We start from the raw sequence: 26036 nt of genomic DNA, 5'->3' as shown, positions 1-26036 counted from the left end.
TTGTGCTACATATCCCATTCAGTTGTTTCTAATATTTTGCCTAAACTCATGTTCTGTTTCTCTACCTTCTCTTCATTCCTTCCTCCCTCCCTCCCCCTCTTCCAAATCAACAGCATCACTAGTGGAGTTAGATAAGCACAGGAGTTCACTCCCTCCATGTGATTTCCTCAGTTACGGGGGGGTGGGGAAGGAGGGAAATCTCCCATATAGAAATGTCACTTTGTATAAATACACTCAGCGGTTTGGATGAATGCGAGATCCGCTTCAGAATTATAAACACTGGCTCCGCAGTCATTCACAGAGGAGGAAGAATTAGCTGATGTAGGAAGCATGTGTGCCCCAGATTATTGTAATTATTTTATGCTGTTTTTCCTTGCTGACAAAAAAGTATTTGGACACTATCTCATGAGAAAGCGGTCGTAGTCTGTCGTAGTCTTGGGCAGCACCAGAGTTTTTCTAAGCTGCTTTCATATTCTCAAAGTCTGACCTGTCTCTCCTTAAAGCTTGTGATTTAGACATAAGTTTTTAATTCCATTATGTGGGAGCTTCCAGCAGCAAGTCGTTGTATTTTGTTTCACTCCGCCTTTTGTTTTGCTGGAAGGAAATTTGAATTAGAACAAAATGTTGTTTAAGGTCGAGGCAAACGTCAACGAGAAAGACCTACTGTTTTAGCTATCCGGTTACATGTTTGTTCAGCCTGTCTGCTAAACCTGTAGCATACGTTAACCTAATCAAATATGGCCATCATTTCCCCGACTTTGTTTAGGAAAATTTTCATTCTTTATCTGAACAAGGATAAGGCCTTGATATGTAATCTAGTTGCTTTAAACATTTGTCAGAATTCAATAATTGCTGTAAACAATGTGTAATCAACTTCAAAGTGCTCTGCCAAAGAGCCTAATTTTCACAGATAAAATGAGCATCTTCAAAAATATACACAACAAGGCTGCGTGTATACTAATGTGAACCAGCTTGGCAATACTGAGCAGCTTAAAGGTCACCTGTTATGCTTTTCATTATTTTCAGTCATATATATAATGTTACAGCGTTAGATGTTCATGTTAAACGTGGCCAAAGTGTCAAATAATGAGTTAAACGTATGTAGAAGTAATCCCTGTGAGCAGAAAGTACTGGCTTCAGACTGCTCTGAACGCTCGGTTTCCAACCGTTTTTTTCTTCTCTCAGCCCAAGGTGACATCAGCACTGTTCACTGTTCCACTTCGCTAATATTAATGTTAGTAGCAAAATAAGTAGTTTAGCTGTTGGAGGTGTGCTGGTCGTCTGCAGCTCTTCATCAGACATCATTATCACTGCGGCTGTTTCTGTTTATACTATTCCTCCCTGAACTATGGGGCTGCATAAAGGGCCAGTATAAGATGAATAAGTAGTTTGTTTTTGCCTTTTTTTTTTTTTTTTTTTTTTACTGTGAATCATGCAGAACTATTGTAATGGAGTCCCAGAATAGAAATATAAAGCTGGAAATTAGCACAATAGGTCTCCTTTAATCAATATCAAGTGGAAAAAACAGTAGTGGCTCGTGCTGTTGGATCCATAAAGTGGGCTTAATTTTACAGCTCCATAAAACACCCTCCTTGCCAGAGCATGAATTGAACAATTTCTGTGCAGAAGTAAATCACAAAGAATGCTCAGAAGATCTCGGTTTAAGACTTGTATCGTACAGTGAATGTTTATTGCATGTGCCTGTGAGTTTATGTGTTAATGAATAGTTACAGTTACAGTTTAGCTGTAATCCACGTCTGGACAGTGTGTAGTTATGTTGACTTGAAAACGACATCATATTTCTGCTCAACAGTTATAAGGTACAAGATTTTTGAATGATAAAAGTAGTATGCTCTGCTAGTCCTTGTATTTTCTGACAGTCTGGAGGGCATGTCTAATACAGCATGTGAGGTGCAGCTGTACCGTAATGCTCTCACTGTCTCATCAATTATCATCTATCTACTTGAAACTGCGTCAGCTGGAATAAATGGTTTTGGTGCTGGGTGATTCTGACTTCTATTCGAAAGAGGTTTGATTCACTTCAGGTGTTGTCAATCAGAGCAGCAAGCACACCGACCGGCCTCGCCAGAAAGAAGAGAGAGGGAGACTTTATCTGGAATCTTCCTCCAGCAAAAGGATTATTTTCCTTTAATTAGTGTAAAAGTAGCATTGAGGTATGTGCCTGGTCTACTTTAGCTTGATGAAAATGACTGCATAGGAGGGCAAGCCAGATCCTTGGCTACCCCTGCCATGTTCCCTACTGCAGCCAGTTATGAATAATCTATTCCACGCATGTGTTTAGCGATTAATTAAAGATAAGGCCTCTCAAATTAAAATGGCAGTGTGATTACATCATTGCGAAATCGCTTGGTGGGGACACAAATCTGGTTTCAATCTGAGGCCTGAGGAAGTCAACGAGGCATTCCCTTCACACCTCTACATCAGGGACCCGCTGCTGGAACTCTGCCTGACACGTTTTATAAAAGCAGCATTATGTCCGTTTTTTGTGAGCAGGGAGGAAGCATATCAAATCTGTTGCTGCTAACAGAGGAAGTGATTTCACAAGCAACAGGCCCACTCAATTTTATGGGAAAAATGGTAGCTTTGTCCTGCAGTGACGCACACAAACACATAAATGACTTCAAGTGCACATCTTGTAGAAGACACACACACACACAAACTTGTCAGCATTTTTTTTTTTACCTGCAGCTACAACTTCAGTTGTTCACAAATGAGGATCCAAGGTGCTTTTTTTTCAGTAGATCCATTGCAGATGTATCTACTGTATGAAGGAATCCAGTGAAAAGTCAGTGCCCTTAAAAAGCCAGTGAATTACTGTCCCTGTTACCCAGGAATGTTCCGTGCTTAGAGCTACATGCAACCAGAAGCAGCAGAAAAACACAGCTAAGGCTAAACAGACCAGGCAAAGTGTTTGCGCGCATGTGTCTGAGAACGCGAGCGGTAGAGACGAGGACGACATCTGTGCGTTTCAATAAACTGCCCTCACGGCGCTATTAGGAGGGACAAACTGCAGAGTGCTTCAAACTGAAATGTAAGTTTGGAATTGCATCAACTTTTTGTTTGACTGATGCACAGCCAAGGATATGTGATATTATTCAACTTAAAAAAAAATGCTTCCTCGTTATAATGTGTTAATAAATGAGTCAATATCCACTAGGTGATTGTTGCATACTGTATGTTTTTACTATACAGTGAATCACGGACGATGAAAGATTAGCAAATTAATTTGGATCGATACTGGCTTGTGTGAATTCAGTGAAATACACATCAGCTGAAGCCAAATGAAATATCTGCTCAGTCTTCACATATGGCTTGTTTTTTGCAACATGGGACTCTGACGCAAGAGGCGGATTTTTGAATTAGTGCATGATGAGCCTATAAATTACACTGGGCCAGATTGACAGGCCATCATGGCGAGCACATGTTAGCCATGATGTGTCTTCAGGGCAACACATCCCCATACCAACTGTGTTTATAACACTATCACTTCTCTGACATGTAAACTGCAAAGGAGATAAATGACTCCTGTGATTAAGATATGTTGAAATCAAAGTGCAAACACCGACTTTTTGGTATACACCATGTCATTGTAAACAGAGGGCCTTCTTCTTCTTCTGTAGTGCTTTCTCTCAACTCCTTACTGTCATGTACCACTACCATGAGGGTGGTTTGAGCATGAGCTAAGCCCTGCTTGTATTGTATATAGAGGTAATAGTTTCCCCCTAAGATCTTGTGTAAATATGATATAATTGGTCGAGCATGAGTGTCTTTAAAGTGCAATCAGCCTAATACATAACATGCTTCTGTTGGGAGCAGCAGTAAAGATGAGTAATACTGTGTTGGGCTAAAATAAAATAGATTTTTGAGTCTTTGTCATGGGAATTTGTCAGTACATCAAGGCCTGAACACAACGCAGGAAAGCTACAATTTGTGTTTATTGTGTATTGAGCCAGCAAGAGAAAAGAAAAAATCAACTATCAAATTGGAATTATTGTGCTTGGCTTCAAATACTCACAAAAAAGTACCTTGTTATTGCCAAGTGTGACAAATTTGGAGCATTGTTGCAGCTTTGTTGTCTTGGATATTTTGTTGTTTTTGCGACTGTTGTTTCGACTCCTGTTGAAAATGTTCCAGTCATCAAAAATCATTTTAGCAGCAGCCCTGAGTGACTGGGTCTTATATTCTGCTGACTCGCTATGTTCCACGACTTCATTTTCCCCCCTTTTCGCTCCCAGAGCTGTTCAGCATTCTAATTCGGAGCCTTAATTACTATAATTGGTAGATGCAAATTAACAGCAATTGGACTTGACTGGGGTCATAAATCCACGGCTCAGAAGTTGCCGAACTTCTGGCAATTCAGAGCGGACCACCGTAGGCAGGGGTGTTTAACTTACTAAGTAATTGCAAGTTTCATGAATCATAATGATTATGAATTCCCCCCTCGGTACACACATTGGCCCAGTGGGACTCCGCTTTAAGCCACTGGGAGTCATAGAAAGCTGATTGAGAAGCCACTGTGCAGCTTAGGCCTCCCCACAGAAATTGCAGTGAGGGGCTGCTGGGTGCTAATGGTGTTTGGCTGATAAAATTTGGAGCCACCGAGAAAGAACACCAAAACCTCAATTGAACGCTGTCTTTTTTATAATTTATGGATGAGTGATATTATTTATGCTGATCTCACAAAAACACTTTGCCTCTTGGATGTTATGTTAGAAATGGGCAAAGTGGTTGAGACTTTGCCACAGAATGAAATGACAGCGTTAGTATTTCACGCTGCATGCGTTCTTTCAGTTCAGATATACAATAGTCGCTGACGGCTCAAAACAAGGAACATAGCACATCTGTGTACCAACTTAATTTAGCTTGACTTGGCAGAATTAGGCCTGAGTTCCCAACGAAATGTCTGCTCAGGAACAGAGGGCCTCATCTCATTTAAACACACACATTCACATACACCCCTGCCTCTGTTCAACGTGTAAGCAGACATGTATTGCATGTGATTGTCGGGGAAATGGAGTGAAAAACAGGTCTGGGGTTGCGGGTTCAGGTTGCGGGTTTCAATGTGACGAGATCCAGAAGCCGGCAGGGCTTGGTATTACCCTGGTGCTTCCTGCACCGCTGGCCTGGGGGCAGGGGATGGAGATTGGGATGGGAATTGAAAGGAGGGGGCTAGATGGAGGTTGAGAAAGGAAGGCGGGAGGCCATTTAAAGCCAAGGGCCACGTTATACCCCCTGCCCCACAGGATCACCTCCATAAGAGGCTTTAACACAGCCCACTGCTCCCACTCTCCTACCATCAGGCTCTGAGCCTCAACCAGATCCTTCTGTGGTTTGTTTTACAACCTTGAACCACGGTTAGCCTTAAAAACTTCAGCATGGTAATCAGGCTCTCCCAAGATTCCACTTTCACTCTTTTTCAACAAGCCCTTTCACTTATTTACCCATTGGCTCTTTACAATATGATTCTGTATCCATCTTTAAATGTATTTCACTTTATTTCTCTTATAATTCTTTCTCTTCTGTCGTGCAAATACTATATTCCAAGTCTGGATTTTATTTCGAAGTTGTGTGGAGAAACTTAGTAAATCCCTGACTGGTTACACCTAATGGCTCCATGGCATGCAGCAGCAGCGTCTGTCTTCATGTTCTTATTTACTGTTGTATCAGTATATATATATTTATGTGCATTAGCTAATGTGTGTGTGCTAACCAGTGAGCTGTGTATGTGCCCAGAAGGTCCCTCCTCGAATCCTATTACCACTTCAGCACACAATCCCAAATCTGCTACATGTTAAGCACCAGTCCTCCCACACGTCTACCTAATAACACAAATCATGACTGATGCTCTACCCAGCACACGCATAAACTCAAAGAATGCTAAACAGAGGAACTTGCAATTAATCCCCTATTTTTAAATTTATCTGCATATCTTCTGTTCAAAGGAATTCGGAGCATCATTTTTTTTCTCTCTCTCAGTGATAAAACACCAGTGAATCGCTCTTTCCAAGTCCTGCATATTAGATACATAACACTGCCATGTCTCAACTTTTTTTTTTTGTCTACAGTTTCCCACTGTAGGGCTTGAATTGGATAGAGAGTTTGATTTTGAGCCATAATAATTTTGGACCGGAGCCGTCATATTTCAGCTCTGATGCGAAATCGACCCAGTGGCTTTTCGGACTCAAATTGGGTTTAAATTGTGTCAGAAGAAGGGAGAAATGTTTTTTAAAATAATAACCATGAATGCCATGAAACAGAGCATTCTTGCTGCAGAGCTTTTGATCCATTTTTATAAATAGCAGAATTTTGTCGTAAAAAATAATGTTTCTGTGGTCTTTTCCTGCAATTAAAATAAGGCTGGCTCAGGAACAAGGGGCGAAACTAAGTACTTGTGTTTGAGAAGAATTTCTCTCCCTCTCCTGCTCTTTCTCTCCCCCTCCCCACCGCCACCCCCTTCTACATTCCCTCCCTCCTTTGCTTTCCTCATCTGCGAAAGCATGTCATTTATGACTTGTTATTTTCATTTTCCTCCACGTTTTCCACATGGTAGTAGCAGGAAGATGTCTGATAATGGCATGTGAGACCCCGCAGAAGGGCGTGTTCCACCTGCCTCGCTCTGTATGTTTTCAGTCGGCCGGCGCATAGTGGGCAGCGAGTGCCGTGCTTTCCCAAGGCATTCTCTGATTCCTCTTGGCCAAGCAGTGTGGTCTTCACATGACCAATCAAATATGTCAAACCGCCAGTGTTTTCCCCCCACATGTACAACAAGAAAATCTGGCTTCAATTATTATTGCACCCCAAGGGGAACTTCCAAAATTCCTCCCCTCCTCATTTGTCAGAAATGAAGCTCTCTCGTTTCCTGCGATTGGCTGAAATATGTCTTTTGATATTAAATCACACCGGTTTCCACTGGCTGCATGACCAAGACAAATGTTTATCATATTTATTTATGTCATTGGAGATGACCCCGCAGCTCAGCAATGCAGAGACTTGGCTGCAGACTCCCATGTTATGTTGATTATGAGTAAGAGACTCCTAAATAAGCTAAAGTTAAGAGATAATTTAGAAAGCATATGAGGTAACTGTGGTTTGTTTAATGTGAAAAATACAGTTTTGGGATCGGGGAGGGTGATGGAGGTCCTGTTACAAAAGCCTTAATGAATCTAGACTGACACATCCCACCCAAATCTTACAGCGCTCTTGGTTTTGATTTATATTATACTCTGTTGATAAATGTGGTTCCAAATTTTGATTAAGGATCTGTTTCACTTGTTTGTATGTCAACAAATCCAGCTAAATCCAGTTACACACCTCTGATCTCCCATTGCCATTGTTTTTGTACTTGGTGCTTATTGTCATAACATCACGCTCTGGTAGAGGCCTTCCCAGTGTGGCTAAGGGAAGGAAACGCTATATGAAAATTGCCATTGACGTTGCCGAAACAAATAAAACTACTCATGCTGCTGCTACATCTGTAGCCGTTTTAAGCCTTTATACCGTTTAAGCTCTCATTTGAATTCACCAGCACAAATAAACATATCATAACGAACTGAAAGCCCTGATGTCATATGCAGATGTTGAATTTTGATTATTCCTTTTGCCTCGTGAATTCGTCAGGATCTTGTCTCTCAAAGGCAAAATACATGACATCACTTTTTCTTGGCGCTGACGGGACAGTGTTTGCTCACTTGACTGTAGCAGCTTCAACTACAGAGACAGCGCTGCCCACTCCTTACATATCTCTACATCTCTTTTTACCATATTACAGCCTGTGTATACTGTAGAAGTCCTGTGTTTCTGGAGACAGAAATAGAAAAGAGAGAAGACGTAAGAGCCTCCAGTCTCCAGACTACTGTGCCATCCAGCCAGGTTTTAAGCAATGTTTAATGCCAAGGATAAGCTGGCATAAATCAGAACTTTATAAAAGGCAAATGATTTCACCTGAGGCCTGTGGGGTTATTTATTTGAGCGGCTGTGCAAGTACTAGAGGCTTTGCCATAAATCACCCTGGAAGAAACGTTTGCTACTAAACCACGGAGTGAGCAGAAGGAAGAAAAAAGTCAATAGTGGTTAGGGCTTGATGCCAGAACCTCTTTACTGGTTCACCTCCATGGAGTCATTGTACTTCATTGTAACAGTAAAGCCTAACCCAATATGACCCCAAAACAATAAATAAAATATGTCAGTGTTTTATACTTTTAGTTAAGTTGGATTTAGACACCTGTCTGTAGAATGTGACTTTTGCCTTTCCTCCTAACATTTATGCTGCATTACTCAACTGAAATCTCATTCAGTTTCCTTATTCTTTCTTTCTGACCGTGTGTGTTGCTGACATGAGCCCGAGTGTAGCAAAGCCCGAGCTTCCTGGACTTATTACCTCTTTACTTGATTCGTACAGTGTCTAAAACTAAACCGCCTTTTGCTTCTTTCCTTCCTCAGACGTGCATTGAACCTTGGCATCCTGCGTGACCCGGGCTCAGAGGTGGAGGACCGTCAGTACCAGATTGACCTTCAGTCCATCAACATTGGCACAGCTCAGTGGGAGCAACTCAAGCCAGAGAAGGAGGGAATCAAAGGAGGTATATCAGCGGAGAGCGAGAGGAGCTCCCAGAACCCGGCTCTGGAGTGGAACATGGCCAGCAGGTCAGGAGACATTTCAGTAGTTGCATGTAGAGTGAAACAAAGATACTAGATGATTCTTTTATGTTGTAAGTGGGTACAGATGTACTGAAAGTACGAAATATTAGCACAAAGGTTTTTTTCTTATATGTTTCTCTTTTCTATACTGAAGCTTATTAACTTAGTCATCATTTGACTCCCCTGCTGTCTGTAATGTCTGATGGAATCACTCATAGCAACTCCTGTCACAGCACAAAACAGCTGTAAGCCAAAGAAAATGAGTGAGAGGTGAAATTGAACATTTAACAAACCAAACACGGCATATATTCTTAAAACATGGCAGATTAAAAAAGGTTCTAAAACAGTATTGATTAGTGGACTTATATTGATCTTGTTTCCAGAAAAAGAAGTAACCTGTTAACAGTGAGACCTTCAAAGTGCAGTTTTATACTGAAGGATAAAGTTAATGTTATTTTTTCTGTTATTCTGTAATCCTGATAGTTGCATGGCTCTAAGTATGGGGATGTCTGTCAGTTGGTCAGTCAGTCCACATGTTATCCAGAAAGAAGTAGCTATTAGATAGATAGCCATGACATTCTGTACAGACTTCTGTAGTCCCCAGAGGATGAATCATCCTGAGTTTGATGATCCCCTGACATCCAGCGCCACCAGCTGGTCAGAGCTTTCAGTTGTCCAGTGAAATATCTCAATATCTACTAAGTGGATTGCACAATAATTTGTACAAACATTCATAGTTCCTAGAGGTTGTATTCTAATGACTCCTTTATGATGTGTATAGATAAAGCCCCATGCCTTATCCACATGAAGGAGCCATACTGTTCCATCTGGGTGATTCCTTCATAATGAATAAAGCTAGTGCGATTCATTCCTCTCAGCTCATCAACTTATAAAGCAATTTCAACTTATCTCATATAAATTTTCATTTTTAATTATTTACTTTACTTTAACTTTATTTATTTGTTTTTGCTGCTAGATTAAATTGTTGCGACTTTAGTCAGGTGCAGCGGTCGTGTGTGAAATGCTGCGTGTGTCATTTATCTCATCAGTCTTGATGTGGGCGCAACATGTAGTTATTGAGTTAGCTCCCTATCATGGAGCCTCTCCATGCGCAGTCATAATTACAAACCCTGTCATTTTTTTATAGACTCGGGAGCTAAAACAAGCACGAGTGTAACAGCCTGTTTGGCCCCACATCCTTTTTTTCCACTCATGTTTTGAGAGGGAACAGGCCCAAAAATCACAGAATCACAGGCAAAGAGTCCAGATTTGTTCCCTGTCAACTAAAAATAAGCCTCGTGGAAGAATGCAGTGCAAAATCAACACGGGCCTGATTGAGACTGAGCACTCTCAGGTCATCGGGGCTTAGAGTGAGGCTGGCTGAGATACACGTACACACACACACACACACACACACACACCTTTCAACACAAAAATGTATGCAAATGTTTATACATACTCATCATGTACACTTATATTTACTTTACACACACACACACACACACAGTATGACAGTCTTTGGAGAGACGCCAGGAAAACACTGAAGCTGCTGCGGCTTCTGATGATAATGATGCTGATGCCTTGGCTATCAGATCTGCTTTAAAGGATCAGTGTGTAGAATTTAGTGACATCTAGCGGTGAAGTTGCAGATTGCAATGAACAGAATACCCATCTCTGACCCTCCAAGCGTGTAGGTGAACCAACGGTGGGTGTGAAACTTGTGAAAAACCCAAGGCGCTCTTTAGAGCCAGTGTTTGGTTTGTTCCCCTTGGGCCACTGTAGGAACATGTTGGTGCAACATGGAAGGCTCCATGGAAGGGGACCCTCTACCTAAGTATTATAGTATATTAGTATTATATTCCATTTCTGCCAAGTCTGTTCTGCTAGATGCCACTAAATTCTACACATTGGTCCTGTAAGATCCTTCATTGCAACAACCAATATGATTTATTTACAGGAGACCCAATCTTACAATTTTTTTCATATGTTTGTTTGTACTTTACATGAAGACAGTTGTTTGGGGTTCTGACTCTAACAATGTAAATCCTGAATCCCTGGTTCAAATCTGGCCAGGGGCCTTTACATGTCACATGCCACATCAGTTAGAAAATAACTTTGTTTTCTGCACACAGTTGGTCAGTAAAAGGATATACATTTTTCTATATTATTGTTCATATTTCATATCAGTCACTTCAATGATGCTTTCAGCCCACTGACTCAGTGTGACCAAGCAAGTGGAGCTTTAGTGTTGACAGTTCAACAAGACAAAGCAGAGGACAGACAGTATGGAATCTGCAACCAATAGACCACCCTCTTTTCTTTTTACTCTTATGTTTCCATTGTAGTTTTAACCATCTATCCCAAAATGTCCCAAATTGTCTTGACATTCTCTAGCTGTGTTTTTTTTTTTAACAGCCCTTTTAAGTAGCGGACTTGGACATACGTTAGAATCTTACGCTCTCGTTGGCGATCTAACCGCTGATTCTTGCTAGCACTACGAGAGAAGGGCTACTGGGGCTCAATCCACTCGCATTTTTTTCATCCTTACTCTCAATTTGTCTCTCTGTCAATGAAAACAAGGCTGCCCGGGCCCAGTGCCAAGGTCACTTTGTCTGAAAGGGCAATGAGGTGAGATTTTGGGCTCGCACTTTGGGGCTCCAGAAGAATGCCGAATGCCTTTTGAGCTCAGCTTCCAACATACTATAGCTGTAGATCTGGATTTCTACTCAGAACGTGGTTATAGGATGACCTAACATGTAGCTTAACGGTTGCTTTTATACTCAAAGGATTGACACACAGCGTTATATAGTAAAGCAGGTCACTTGAGTTTGACAGTAACTTGTTCTGAGCGTCATAGTAATAAATCATTTAATAATCAGAAGTCCAAGTTTTTTTTTAATGCAGGATAGATCTCTGTTCTGTTATTTTTCTTTCATCTCTACACATTTACATACCCCTAATGATTTACGTTCACATCAGTAAGCGAGTGTGTGTGTGTGTGGTCAAGTTGAGAAGTTCTGTTGAGGTTATTAATTTTTCACTCTGACTTTTAGCTTCCCAACAAACCACTCAAGGTGGCGGTGGTTGCCTCCTTGTTCCCACACTCCTTGCCATGACAAGAACAGCAATGAAGGTTATGTCGGAAAATGGGCTCCGCTGAACTGGTGTGTTACAGTGTATACCCGAGCCTCAGCCACTACCACGACCAAGTCATAACTGAACATGTGATTTAGAATGTTCCAACACACTGAGGAAAGGGGAGTCAAGTTCACAGCTTTACTTGTCTGCTGCAATCACCCGCAGAAATACACCACCTCGGTTGTAACAAGTTTTGACACACACCACTTCCAAAGTTCACACCTTCCCGTCTTTCCCTACATCGATACCCCCCTCTCCCTCTCTCTCTCCAGCTTTGGACTGGAGGCATGTTCGCTCTGCAGTTTTTTGGGTTCAATTCCAGTAGTTGCGGATCTTGCAGTGGCCTCAGTTGGCTTCCTGAGGTTTCGCGAGGAAATTCCAGCACCATGGATCCACTGACAGGATCTGTCCTCGTCACACTGTGTAGTTGCCGGCTAGGAAAGACCCTGTGTCAGGGAGTTGTGAACTCCCTCCACCTCCCCTCCTGTCAGCCACCCAATGCAGGCCTCTCTCTCTTTTTGCCCATGCCACTGGATCTCCACTTACTGTTCACACTACTGCACCACTGTATGAAAGAAAAGTCATTCTTTCCATCTTTTGTTGTTTGCACCACACCCATTCAAAAGCGCAGACACACACGCACACAGCCGCACTTAGACGCACACACACAGCTCTCCAGTCGAGTAAGAGGCCCCTGTATTACTGGTAAATGGAGCCTCATGCCTCCTTGCCTTGCTGGTGAATGATAGCACCTGTCCCATGCAACGAGACACTCGTTGTTTCAATCCCTGTCTGAGGGGAGATTAGCCAACACCAATTGCCTCAAATATCATTTCAGCTCTGAATTAGGCCTCCCTCAAACTCTCAATGCAAAGAAATGTGTCAGAAAATAATCCCTTAAGGGCACCGGTAATGCACATTTGTGTAGCAGAAGTGAATATGATATTGGCTCTGGTCAAGTACTGTACTCTAGGCCACCTAGAAACAGGGACTTTTATAATCCTGGCCAACTATAAATATTGGAAGCCGTACGGCTTGATTGTTTTAATAGCAGCAGATGTGGCAATTAACACCACCTTATAAAGCCCACTTGTATATTTGTTTTACTGCTAACAAATGTTCCCACAAATATGACTTGATTGTGGGAATGAACATTAGTGAAATGGAGAGAGCTGATGTGAGAAGGTCTCAGTTTGATCTTGTGTATACAATTAAAGGGTGTTCCCAATTGAGACTTGTCAAATAATGTCTCACTTCGTCTCTGTAACTATAGTCAAGCTTCCAGCTAAAACGTGTTAGAGCAGAAATTTAAAAAGCTCAGTTATGGAAATATTTCACAGGTCTGGCCTGAAAGAGAAAATCAATTTTGAAGTCTCTTATTTTGATTTCAGCTTTTCATCCTACTGGTTTGAATTTGGAATTTGAAATGCCAGAGCAAGTTTGAGATGTGTGTCTGGCTGTCAGCTAGGGGCATAACAATAGTTCAGTTGTGAACATTTTGTGGTTTTGACTGTGTTGTGTTGACTTGTCTTCCTTAGGCAGATGGGACAGTCATATAAAGATTTTACAACTGGTAACCATAACAAGTTATTAGTAAATAAAAGTTGGGGAAGTTTGTAAGTAAGTGGTCCCTTATGGTTGTTCTTACTATTGTAGTGCAATGCTTGAATCAAGTCAACAATCAAGGATGATACCCTTTTAACTAAAATATGATTCTGAAATGAATACTTTTTAAAATAAACATTTCCATCAAGTTTCTCTAAGTTCAATTATACATAAACCTGCCTGAAAGTGTTTATCTCCAACTGGAGAACCTTGATTGCAATTATTCTGAACATTAACATCCAAGCTATGCAACCTGCCTGAAGAAGTATGATTTTGTGTGCATGTGTTCAGTATCAGGAGACACCAGGAGCGCCGGGCCATCCTGACACCAATCCTGACTGACTTCTCTGTCCGAGTGACTGCTGCTCCAGCCATCATCTTCAGCAAGAATCTGTCCCCTGAATGTGGACAGACAGAGGTCAGTATGGACTCAGCACAGCTTCTTAAGGATCCAGTCTTGCATATTTCTCTGAAATAAAATAGAGATGAATATGTCCATATTGTCATAAATTAAATCAATTAAAACCTTTTTTTAAATGTAATTATAATAAACTACCACAGTTAAATAGTTGATAATAACTTCTAAAACCTTGTCGAGATTTGCAAAAATTCAAACAGTTAGCCAGAGGTTGCATATTTTCCTTCATTTATTTTGTATAAGTTTGTTCACTACTTACACTGACATTTAATGACCTTTAACCGTGACCTGTTACGACCATGATTGCAACCATGACTCTCACAATCCGCCGTTCATATGAAAATAGACATTGATTATGTGAGATGTCAGAAGTATTTACGTTTTGCCTCTTAACATACAGTAACTTTCTCATTAGGAATCCCTCAGCCATTGCGCCATGTAATGGAGGCTTTTGACCCACAGAGTTCAAACCTTTCTGCTTATACAGCTGATGTTTTCTGGCACAGCTCTTAGACTTCCTGCCTCTTTGATGCCTTGTCCGTCCACGCTAACGTGTCCCCTGACAATGCGTAACAGCTAATTCATAGTTTGCACTCACACACTTGTGCAGGCGCTCGCACACATGAACACACACACACATACACAATTTGTATAACTCCCTAGGATGTGGAGACCCAGAGCCAGTAACAACACAAACAGAACAGGGCTTTACGTACTGTAGAGAAATTACAACACCGTCTATAAAATCTTCATGTTCATTTTCAACAAGCCTCTAACTGCTTATAACAGATTTATGTATGCTTATTATACAAGTGCAACAGCTAACCTTACTCACCATTGCAACATATTCTCTAAATATTATTGTAAACTCATGATATGATGACCTTATGTGTTAAATAATGTTGCTACTACTTCAGCTACTACCAATAAGAATAAAAACACTTCATATTAATCCTCCACTGAAGCAGGAGCCAATTTTGATTTGAATGCTATATTGGATATTTAAAAAAAAAACAACAGTCATTTAATGTGTTTAACAGCAGGTCTGAACAGATGATTTTACACAGCAGTGGTAAATAGCATTGTGTGTGTGTGTATTAGAGTATTAGAGAGTGATATCCTGTTAGATGTAGCCTCCAGGCTGAGGTTTGAACTGCTGGCTGTGGGTGGGACCCTGGAGAGGATAGAGGGAAGAAGGGGAAAAAGAGGAACAAATGAACTAAAGCGGAGCAAAACAGAGGAGAGATAGAAAGTAAAGAGACTGAGAAAGACAGTGTGTGAGCTCACAAACAATCCCGATGTTGTTTTGAATTTTGAGTGATTTTCCGGCTCCTTCCTCTCACCTCCCTCTTTTCACCCCCACCACCCCCCCCCTCTTGTACTATCTCCCTCATCTGTCTAGGAGGTAGTGGTGTGTGGCCACTCTCTGGAGGTGAACATGACCAGCAGTCTGGATTTCTACCTCAGCGTCGCCCAGGTGCAGCTCCTTCAGCAGCTCTGCAGAGACAACATGGTGGGCATGGACGCTCCTGAGAAAAGCACTGAGGTACATGTTTAGTATCAACAAATATGAGAACAAATGCACACCCACTCACCAACAGATTCATGTACATATACTATATACAATATATACTATCTGGCTCCATTTTGACATGAGATGGTCCCTGTTGAATGAAAGCCCTGTCCTACAGTATAGTTTCATTCACACACTCACACGTCACCTCTAACAACACCTCTCTCTTGTTCATTCCCACACAGCACCGCAGCTTGACATACATCCATTTACTAATCAGTCCACATGGCCGCGCCAGTTTCGCTCAAAACTCCATCACAAGTGTTTTACCGATACCCCCTAACTATAGCCCCTGCCTATTTTGGGTGAATCGAACACATTTAAATATTTACTCACTCAGAGTGAGGCAGTTTCTCTAATGTGGCCTTAGTTTACTGCGCGGTGCTCAGCTGCAGCTTTCAGGGCCCTTCCTATTGTTTACAGGACAGGGAGCTCACAGGCGCCATTTGCCCTGTCTGACCGCTTAATAAAGCTTTCTAATGGAACACAATATAAAAATATTTACCAGCTGTGGTGAGGATGGGAGTCATAGAAGAGGGAAGGGGACAGGGGAGAGAAAAGGAGGGGGGGCAGTGGGATGAAATGAAGTGAGTTGACAGAGTGATTTTACTGTTATCTTCTCTCTGAGTGTGTGTGTGTGTGTGTGTGTGTGTGTGTGTGTGTGTGTGTGTGTGTGTGTGTGTGTGTGTGTGTGTGTGTGTGTGTGTGTGTGTGTGTGTGTGTGTGTGTGTGTGTGTGTGTGTGTGTGTGTGCTGACGTGCAGGGACTGCGTCATATGACTCAGATCCAGTAAAGGCTTCTATAAAGTTATGTAGATGGTGTTTCAGTAAAAACCACATTAGATGGTAATAGGTAAAGTGATCATGCTCTGTTTCTGTAACCACTACAGATGTTTTCGTCAATGCTGTAGCAATACAAGCAGTGTTGCATTCACACACACAAAAAGCATTACAGTGGATATCTAAAAGTCAATCTTTCTCTCAAATTTGTTTATGCAACATGATTGAGACAAATGAGACTGACAACGGATTTTTTATTTATTAATTTATTTAATTATTTATACAGTCAGTCTTAAGGAGGTGCCGGCTGTGCATCTGGTCTTGATTTGGGTGATCTCGGAGCCCTCACCCCTGACTTGTAATGATTCATGGATTGATTCTGTTGAGGGGCAGCTAACGGCTATGGAGGGTTCATCCAGGTTCAAGGCATGACGGGAAAGCTAAGCTACTACTCTGGGAGGTCCAGGCAGTAGATGAAGACTTTGAAACATGGTTATCGTTCAATCCATTTAAGGACGATATTCAAATTGGATTCATCTCTGTCAGGTTTTTTTTTACATTTATTTCTCACAGTATTGTAAACTGAGCATGACTGAAGCTTAACATACATGCATTTCCACAAATGCGCACTGAAACCTTCCTCTATGATTTTAGGTTTCTGTGCATTTGTACTGAGCAGGATGAAGGGGTTGTGCTCACTTTGTTTCCCAGTTTATCCACAGGTTGGAACCGTCAACTTGCTGTTCAGGAGTTCACATTTAACTGCTGTGTTATTGCTGCCTCCAGCTGAATTAAGTGGAATTGAAATGACCCACAGGTCCAGAGTGATGTAATGTAACGATCATCCATTCACTACTGAGAATTGAGGAATATATGCTTGGGAAAATACCCCTACTTACATTTAATATCAGCTTTTTTTGGTCACAGTTGTTGGGAGCTCACTGCGTTTTACTTTTTTACTTTTATGATAGCGTATGCATTTCAGGTGCATTATACCATGTTTTTTACTCGTTCGGTTTTATAGTAGTGCCATTATAGAGCGTAACAGTATCATTAACACTGAGGTCAGTCAGTTTGTGTCTTCACCTCTGTGCAGCTGCAGAGCACGGAGGTTACTCTGAATAAATGTGGTCTGGCTTTGACTTTTTGGACACTCTTTTTAAAACTATTTGTACCTCCATCTATCTCAGTGTCGTAAGTCTTTTGGCGACTGCATCTGTCCGGCTGCTTGGCCCAGACCCTGCAGCAGGGAGGTCAGTATGACTAAGACATGCTTGGATCTGGTGTGTTCCGGTCCGCGGAGGCCCCATTCTGCAAGCTGCAGAGCCCTCTAGTGGCGGCTTTAACTACAGCATTGTGTGATTCCATACTCAGACCCCAGCTTCTGAGGGCTGCTTCCCCTCACACACAGTCTGCTCTGCCAGCAGCATGTCTACCCCCCGCTAACACATTAGACACACCACCATCAAATAATATCAGTAGTATGTACGCTGATGTTGTTTGGAGTACGGGTTTGGAAAAGGTAAAGACTTTTGAAATTCGTTGAATAGACTAAATGAGTAGAATAAAACAGATGCATGTCCACCCCCTGCTAACAGGTTACAACAATAATCAGGAAGTTCAGATGCATTTCCATTGCCAGTTTCCACAATGGATCACAATCTGGATTCAGAGAAGGTATTGCTTCTTCTTCTTTTTTTCTTTTTTTTTAATTCAAACATAACATCATCTGTGATATTTACAGTATTTGACAGTTTTGTTTGTACTTCCTTTATACAACCTGTTCAAAGGATTGAATTAAAAGCAGGTCCCGGTGTAGCATCTGGTGCAGGGTTGGGGGTGGGGGGGACTGTTTTTGTTGTTGTGCTTCAGTAAAGCATCTTCCTCAGTCAGCGCTGTCCCCAGCAAGAGTTTAAATGAAACACTGCTCCTCGCTCACTCTCTCCAAATCCTTCCCTTTTTTTTTTTCCTTAATTTTTTTTTTCCCCTTTCCTAGACATTTTGAGAACACGCTATTTGCCTTGAACAGATTCTCCACAATCCCGGGCACTGATTTCAAACAGTTCCCATCGCCCCTCACAGCTGTGTTTTATTGTCTGGGTTAATGAATTTGTTTTGTAGGGGCTTTTGGGTTCCCTGGCAGTGGTGAGGCAAAGGCAGGCGCGTGGGCAGTGTGTGCAAGCCTCCAGTGTGATTCCAGTCATCTCTAGTCACCGAGCTGTGCTTTGATAAAATCATATGTCGTCTTAGATTGTTATTTTCCTATTATGTGTTAAATTGTGTGTCTCTGTGCAATGTGGCCCACTTGTCCACAGTTTCCATTGTATACCAGTTTCCACTTAAATCGTGATTAAGAAGCAAAGCAAATGCGACTTGATTTCCAAGCAGATTTGTTGCTCTTTAACTCACGGCATTATTAGAATGTTTATCACAGCATTAGCTACGGTTCGTCACAGTTTGACTTCATCTCTTCTTTTTTTTTTCTTCTTTTTTTTTTATTGGGTTGATGTTAATGATGATAAAGTGAGGCTGGGTTGAGATCAGGCAGCTTTCAGCAGCAGGAGATCTCACAGTCAGGGAGCTATGAATAGATGATAGAGCGGCTTCTGGGACTTATCTCACTGGCCTGTCATCGGCACTGTCACCCGGCAACACAGAAGTGTATACCGTCTCACCCACACGCACACACACACACACACATACCCACACGCACACACACATACATACACATGGTCCCCACATTCTCTGCGTGGTAACTGCCTGCAGCCTTTTATTTGGGAGCCAGTGCTGTAATGCTGCTTTATGACTGAACAGCTGACCTGTGCGTGTGTTTGTGTGCATGTGTGTGTTCGCATTCTGTCTGTGTCAGCTCGACTATGACGCTATTTGTTCTCTTTAGAAAGATCAGCAGAGAAGTTAACGACTTTGCATGAAAGTAGTGCACGACTCTCTCATCTTCCCAGCAGCTTCTCCTCGCCAGTCTCTCTTTATTTGTCCTTCCGCACACATCATATCATTATCTTATTTGTCACCTGGATACCAACGATTCCTTATATACAGATTTTATAGTGTAACCACTCATTGCTGGCGTCGCTGTTTGGCTGTCATGCATTCGCCACAATGACAAGCTCAAAAAGCAAGAATAGAAGATATTTTAAAAAGTGCTTCCCTTGTCCCATGTTTGCATGTGTCTCTCTACTCTCTCTTTCGCCCTCTTTCTCTCTCTCTCTCTCACTCTGACACACACACATACAGAGGCAGACCGGGTCAGCCATGTGCTTGTACCACAGTGTGAGAGGAAAATACCCTCTGGTGCAGGGGAAGTCCCGCTCGGCTTCATCCTCCACCTCATCCTGGGATGATTACACGCATGGGAAACGGGGCTTTAGACTTCCTCCAACACTCATGCACACGCACACACACACACACAGACACACACACAGAGCGATGCCAGTGCACACACACTCACACAAACGCACGCTAAGGCAGTACCCAGGTTCATGGCAAGGTATCAGGCATCACAGGAACCTCTGAATTACAGTATTTTAGTAAACACACATGGGTAAAACCTCTCAATCGCCTATTACCTGCCTTATCTCTATTCTCCCTCAATCCCTTCTTTATCTCTCTTTTCTTTTATTTCCCCCCTTTTTTGTATCGCATACCACATCGAACACTCTACACTGTCTTTCTTTCTCAATGTCCTTTTGTATTTCAACCTTTATCCAACTCTCCTTTTTTCATCACTTTCCTCTCTTTTCTATACTCTTTGCTTCTCTCATTCATTGCCTTTTTTTTTTTCTTCCCCCTGGTGGGACTGGCACAGCTCCTTGTTGGAAAAGCGTCGGTCCTTTCCAGAGCTGGCTGGTTACAGAGGTAGCTGGCCGACAGCAGAGAGGGTTCCTCCTCTAGAGACAGATAGAATTTGACAGTGTGTAGATTATGATATTACCACACTAGTACATGTGTGTAGTCCTAAACGCCTGCACCAAGGGCGCACGCGGGCTGCACTCTCACGCAAAGCTGGACTAATACAGCACTTAGACAGCGGGCTAGATTACCGGCCAAGACGCACTGCTGTGAGAAGTGAATTTACAGTAGGCACGAACACGCCGGTCGGTAGCCGCTCTGGTTTGTCAGTGGGTTTGGACAGCAGTTTTAAGTTATTAGTGTGGAGGAGGCAGCGTTTCAGTGTTTCAGCGATGCGTGTGTAGTTTGTGCACATCGTCCACACAGCCACACTCAAAGAAAGTCAAATGTATTTGGACAGTGAACTTCTTTTCTTTTTTTTTCTCACTGTTACACTTTCCTATATTTCAAAAGTGTCTATTGTATAAACTGGAGTAACAGAGCTGTTAGATATTTTGTTGTCTTTTCATAAAAAAGGCCATACTGTCATGTAGATCAGTCATTTTTTGGCTTTGCTTGTATATAAATAAAACAATAAAATGTATGACACAAATAAAGAGCTTTCCTCACCTCAATCTTCACTCCAAATGCTGCTAAATGTTACACTGTGGGAGCTTGGAAGCTTGGTGACCTGTCCTGCTCCCTTGTATAACAATTTAGCTCTCGTTCATGTAGGAGTATTAGCCGTACGTCAAAAGCGTATAAGACGGCTTATCTAAGCCATGGTGTTGTTGACAAGCTTGGCTCAGCATCGACCCGGGGCTGGATCCTTGTCTGTGTATGTTTTAAAGTAAACCGTTTCCAAGACCACTCCTCTTTGTGATGAGTGTTTCATATTGTCTCGTAGCTGTTGAGCTCTGCGAAGTAAAGTTTCTCTCTCGACCTCTGATCTTTCCAGGACAGTGAGGTGTCAGAGGAGCTTTTATGTGCTCTGCCGGCCAACAGAAATAGGGGGAGACATGAGATGAGAGTGAAAATCCGAACCCACAGAAGAGGAACAGAGCAGACAGTAAGAGAGTGGAAACAGCTTGAGAGAGGATGGCCAAAATGACAGAGAATGCAAGAGGGAACAAGAGTAAGGGAGAAATCCATAGAGATGAGACATGACACAGTGAGAAAAAGAGAGTCCAAATCCGGTGTTTGCTTTGATTCCCGACTCTGTCCAAAGTATTCGTCTGTAAATGTGGGAGCTGACGTTCCTTAGAGGTCAGCTCTTAACCAGTCAACCTGGCTATTAACCCTCTCTGAGGGCCAGATCCCTTTCACCCTGACCTCTTCCCATCCTGCTTAGCAGTATTTTCATTCGCCCTGTTGCTGCTGTGAGCAATAATAAATAAGGCTCCCTGCGCAGCCATCTCCTTTTCCATTTTGGCTGCCTTACATCTGTTAAGTTAGCGTCGTTGTCTCAGCTTATCTTAAACATACATATTTTCATAGCCAGTGTTCATCTCGCTGCCCTTCTTTTGTTATGAAACCATATCTTTTTTTTCCTTTTTTTGCTCATGTCTCGCTGACCCTCCTGTGTGAATCAACTGCTAATTGACAGCCAGTCATAACAACTCACCTTCCCTGTTCAGCCCCCGCACCCTGACCAACCTTCTTCTCAAAGCATGACCGTGGCACATTCTTAAATTGGCCCCCTTGGAAACTCAATCTATTTGAGATCAGTAGCAGCTGAATTTGCTCTCCCCTCAATCAGTTTTGGCAAAATTGGCGTGAAAACTCCAGATAAAATCACAAAGGTTGGAATTCCGTTAGAGCGGGAGAAACAAACGGCGCCTTTGAGGAGAGGCAGCGGGGGCCCCCGCCGTGAACCGCGGGATCGGGTGTCGACTCAGGTGAGGAGGAGTCAGGAGTGCCCTCTTTCTCTGCCTGCGAGGGAAACAGGGTCACAGACTCAGGGGACTAGTAAAAGCAGGGCACACCAGGCCAACTAGTACAGACACATATGTACACACGCTATAAGTAGACTTTGTTCAGTGAAAAAATCCAGAATTCTTGTCTGAAGAGGTGAAAAGAGGAAACAGACTTTTTTTCTCTCTACACCTGTATAAGCAAGATTCCACCTAGAATAACAGGTGATGGAGAGTATAGAGTTTTCCCTCTTTAACCTGCATAGTGTAGTAAAAGTGTGTGACTGTGCATGTGTGCCTACATGTGTGTACCGACATGCATGTGGATGTGTTTGTATTTGATCGTACTAATGTATCTCACTCCCTGTAATTTTTCAAGTCCTGTGGTCGACTGGAGTACTACTGAGTTCCTCTTGGACTGCTCTCATTAAACTAAATATTTACCCTAAAACAAAATTCTCACATCATTACAAAGACTTGGAAGATTTTCCATGGCTACAGGCACATTTTCTTTTTTTTCCCACTATCCCTGCTACTATGCGATTCAGGTCACATAGGGGTAAAATATGAAATATGATGAGTCCGCACATTTAATCCTTTAGGCACATCAGAACCATCCAAGATTTTATTGAGCGTTAAAACGTTCAGCTGATTAATCAATGGGTCGGTTAACGGAGGATTAATCTCTGTTTGGATTATTTATTCATTGTTTAAATCGTTAATCAAATGAAATATGCCAAGCATGTGTTGGTTGCACCATCTCAAATCTCAAGTCTGTAAATGTAAACTAAATATCTTTGAGGTTTTCACTGTTGGTCGGATAAAGCATGCAATTTTAGGACTTCTCCTCGGGGCTCTGGAAAATTACAATCAGCATTTTGACTGTTTTCTGACATTTAATAGATCAATTTTTTTTTTTAATATCAAGAGATTATGAAAATAGTCATTAGTTGCAGCAGTAACTGTATTATAACATGCTTCGTGCCTTTCAGGATGGAATTATTTTTTTTCAAGTGTATTTTTGAAGAGCCGAACATCATCCTACAGTATTTACCTCGGCTGCTATATATGAATGTATGTGTGAAATGAGTGATGTCATCGTGCTCAAGGCCTGTGTGTGGCCCTGAAACCTGAGAGAGGCTCAAATGAAGTCTACACAATGATAGACATGCAGAGATAAGTGCCATGTAAGCACTTGAGACCCGACTCAAAAACATAGCTCAGATGATTTGAATAATCAAGGCGGGGGGGTGGGGGGGGGATTGATTTTATACCTCACCTGTTTCAGTTTGTCTGTTTGGAGGTGCTCCAGTGGTTTACATGTGCATGTTAAACACCAATCAAGCCCATCTCATATATTCCACCACCTGGAGCAGTCCTCGGCTAAAGTGAGTTTTTCAAATGTGTTCATTTGTGTTGCAGTATTTTAACATCCCAGTATTCTAGCTAATGATGAGTTAGTTTTACACCAGTGTAAAATGATTGATTATTGGTTATACACCAGCGATCATGCTTTTAAACACATGAAATTGTTTCTTCCCCCTCGATGTCCTCCTGAACTCTGCTTGTCCAGTTTGGCCAAGGTCATTTCTGTAGTCATACTAGCTTTTTCCTTCCATGGTTTAATTTTGATCTTTTCTTGTACTTACGGGTCTTCTAGCCATGTCCTTTGTGTCCCCCTCATCAAGGCCCTCCCCACTAACCCAGATGAGGGGACAGGGGGTCTTGCATCATTCCCCTCTGAGAACCTAACGTACAGCACATCAGAGCCTTTGTCTCACTCAGCCTGGGAGCACATCCAGACAGAAATTAAAGGAAGATTACTTCAATCCTCCTCTTCTAATTTCAGCTCTGTAAATAGACAGTGAGCCAGGATTGTTCGTGCCGCTCTTTGAATTTGTATGCGATCCTATGTGTGTATATCTGTACGTTTGTTTGTGCGCTAGTGTGTGTGGGAGTGTGTGTGTGTGTGTGTGGGAGGGTGCGCCCAATTTTTAAATCCTGGCCGGTGCGTGCTTGCTAGTGTGTCCTTTAGTAACCATGAGGGTGTGCATGCAGGCTCCCCAGGCCCCAGTCCTCAGCAGACCACCTTGGGGCTCTTTCACCCTCTACCTCACCTCCCACCCCGTCCCTCTCAAAAACAGCCCCATCTTTCACCTCAGGTCGCCGTTGTTTTCTCTGCCGTTGCTGTTCCCCCCCCACAACTTTGTTACTAAAGCAGAGACTACAGACATGGCCGCCAGGCAGTGCAGGCAGGCGTTTCAGAAGAACACTCCATGACCTAATGAAAGGCATCTCCGCCGCTTTTTGAAGTCTCTCAAGTGTCTGCTTTCGTGAACCGCCGAGTCCACTGCTGAAGACAATGCAGTTTGAAGTCTCTTTTGTTGTTTGTTTGTTGAAAACGTAATGCCAAAGCTAATGATGTTAAAGTTGAAAGCTCGGATGAGTGATCTTGAGGGCCAGGCTGTAATCTGATGATTGCTCCGCTGTATAACTCTGCTGCACTGAGTATATGTTTTCACTGTGTGCGTGTCTCTGCTTTGTGGTGCATTGCCACACTTCGCTTTACCCACTAAATATAAACAGCGCTGAAATAAAAGAAGAATTAGATTGAGTCCATACTCCTTAAAATGTATCGGTTACATTCCAAAGACACAATTAATAGACGTTTAAAGTAAAACGACACTCAAAAGTTTGCTTATTGTATTTCAAGCTCAGAGAATTTTGATTTCAGTCACATGCAGGACTTCTCACAGTAGCTGCACCCACACACAGACACCGTCACACCCACGACTTTCAGACGACACCGTCACCAGCAAGCCCACCTCACTCAGAGGCTTTTGGCAAGTGTAAACACTGCAGCCCAAATATTAGATTAGAAAACTACCCACACACACACACACACACACAGAAATCTCCAAAACTAAGCAGGGACAGTGACAGCTAATGAGAGCCAGTTGTTCTCTGCTTCATTCCCATGGAAAGAACCGAGTGGGGCAGGAAGAGAGGACAAAGGAAAGAAAGTCTGATCATGACTCGGCCGCTCTGAGGGCTGGAATCACAGCAATTAGACAGACCCCAGGGTGCTTCTGTCTCTCGTTCGCTTGCACTTTTCCTGCAGTGTGTCTTCCAGTGTAATCACACCTTCTTTTTTTTTTCCACATCTGGCCTTCATCTTAATTTAATCAGTCACCAAATGAAATGTTAAGAGACTCGTTTCAGTCGTCCGGGGACGTCGGAGAAGGAGTTAATATAAATGTTTTATATTACATGTGCAAAGGCCATTCATCCGTTTATCAGCGACACTCGTTCTGCCAAGTTCTCCATCTAGCTCCACGATAGCTTTATCATAAATTGTCTATTGTTACCGTCTTCGTTTTGTTTACCATATGGCTGATATCTTGTTTATCATAATTGATGGAAACATTCGGTGATGAAGTCCATTCAGCAGCATCCTGTTCAGGCCAAGAGATTACGCTGGATGAGAAGAGGACGGCTGTGTATCATTTCTGAATACTGACATCATGACGGCGGAGCCACTTTCCTCCTCTGTTTGTTTTCACTAACACATTCGTGGTGTTAATCTAGGTATTGTCTTCTGGCATTTTTTCGAACACTTCCTTCACTAAGTAATACAACTACTTTGTATCCTGCTTATACAAACCGCCAGTGTTATTGTAGCGATACAGGCTCATTCCTGCTTGTCCTCGCAATAACCCCTTAACCCTAACCATTGGAATTGATTGGTGGATCTGAATCAGGGTTTTAGTTTATATTAGTGGATCTGTTGAGGATGACTGATGCAATAAGTCTCCCGTTGAGCTGCGAGGGTGGTGTCTGTCAGACCTTTTTAAATCATTCTCGATTGCCGAAGATTAGCAGCGGGGGCACGGTGGGTTTGGCGAGCTTCTCCGAGGGTCTGGAGTCGTACTGGGAAGGCCTCGCTCTTAAAACTCAACGTGTTGAGCGCAGAGCCGCAGCCTGCTGAATGTCAGAGCTCTGGATACGACCGGGGTTTTTTTTTTTTTTACGAAGCGATGGCAATCTGCATTCTATTTGTGGCAAAATATTTGTAAGCAAACGAATGTCGTAGGAGAGAACCG

At 42.4% G+C, this 26036-nt stretch overlaps 1 protein-coding gene across 3 annotated transcripts in view; it reads left to right on the top strand.

Moving 5' to 3' along the window:
• LOC133984086 (intermembrane lipid transfer protein VPS13B-like) overlaps nucleotides 1-26036 on the top strand; it is a 325432-nt gene that overhangs the window by 203489 nt on the left and 95907 nt on the right. For all 3 annotated transcript variants that reach the window (XM_062423340.1, XM_062423339.1, XM_062423341.1), the window contains exons 32-34: nucleotides 8461-8664; nucleotides 13693-13819; nucleotides 15222-15365. In XM_062423340.1, coding sequence (XP_062279324.1) covers nucleotides 8461-8664; nucleotides 13693-13819; nucleotides 15222-15365 — 475 coding nt within the window. The remainder of the gene's footprint in view (nucleotides 1-8460; nucleotides 8665-13692; nucleotides 13820-15221; nucleotides 15366-26036) is intronic.

The sequence above is a fragment of the Scomber scombrus genome, chromosome 7, assembly GCF_963691925.1.
Source record: "Scomber scombrus chromosome 7, fScoSco1.1, whole genome shotgun sequence".
In the NCBI taxonomy this organism is placed as follows: Eukaryota; Metazoa; Chordata; class Actinopteri; order Scombriformes; family Scombridae; genus Scomber; species Scomber scombrus.
This window is presented reverse-complemented; position numbering and strand designations above follow the sequence as displayed.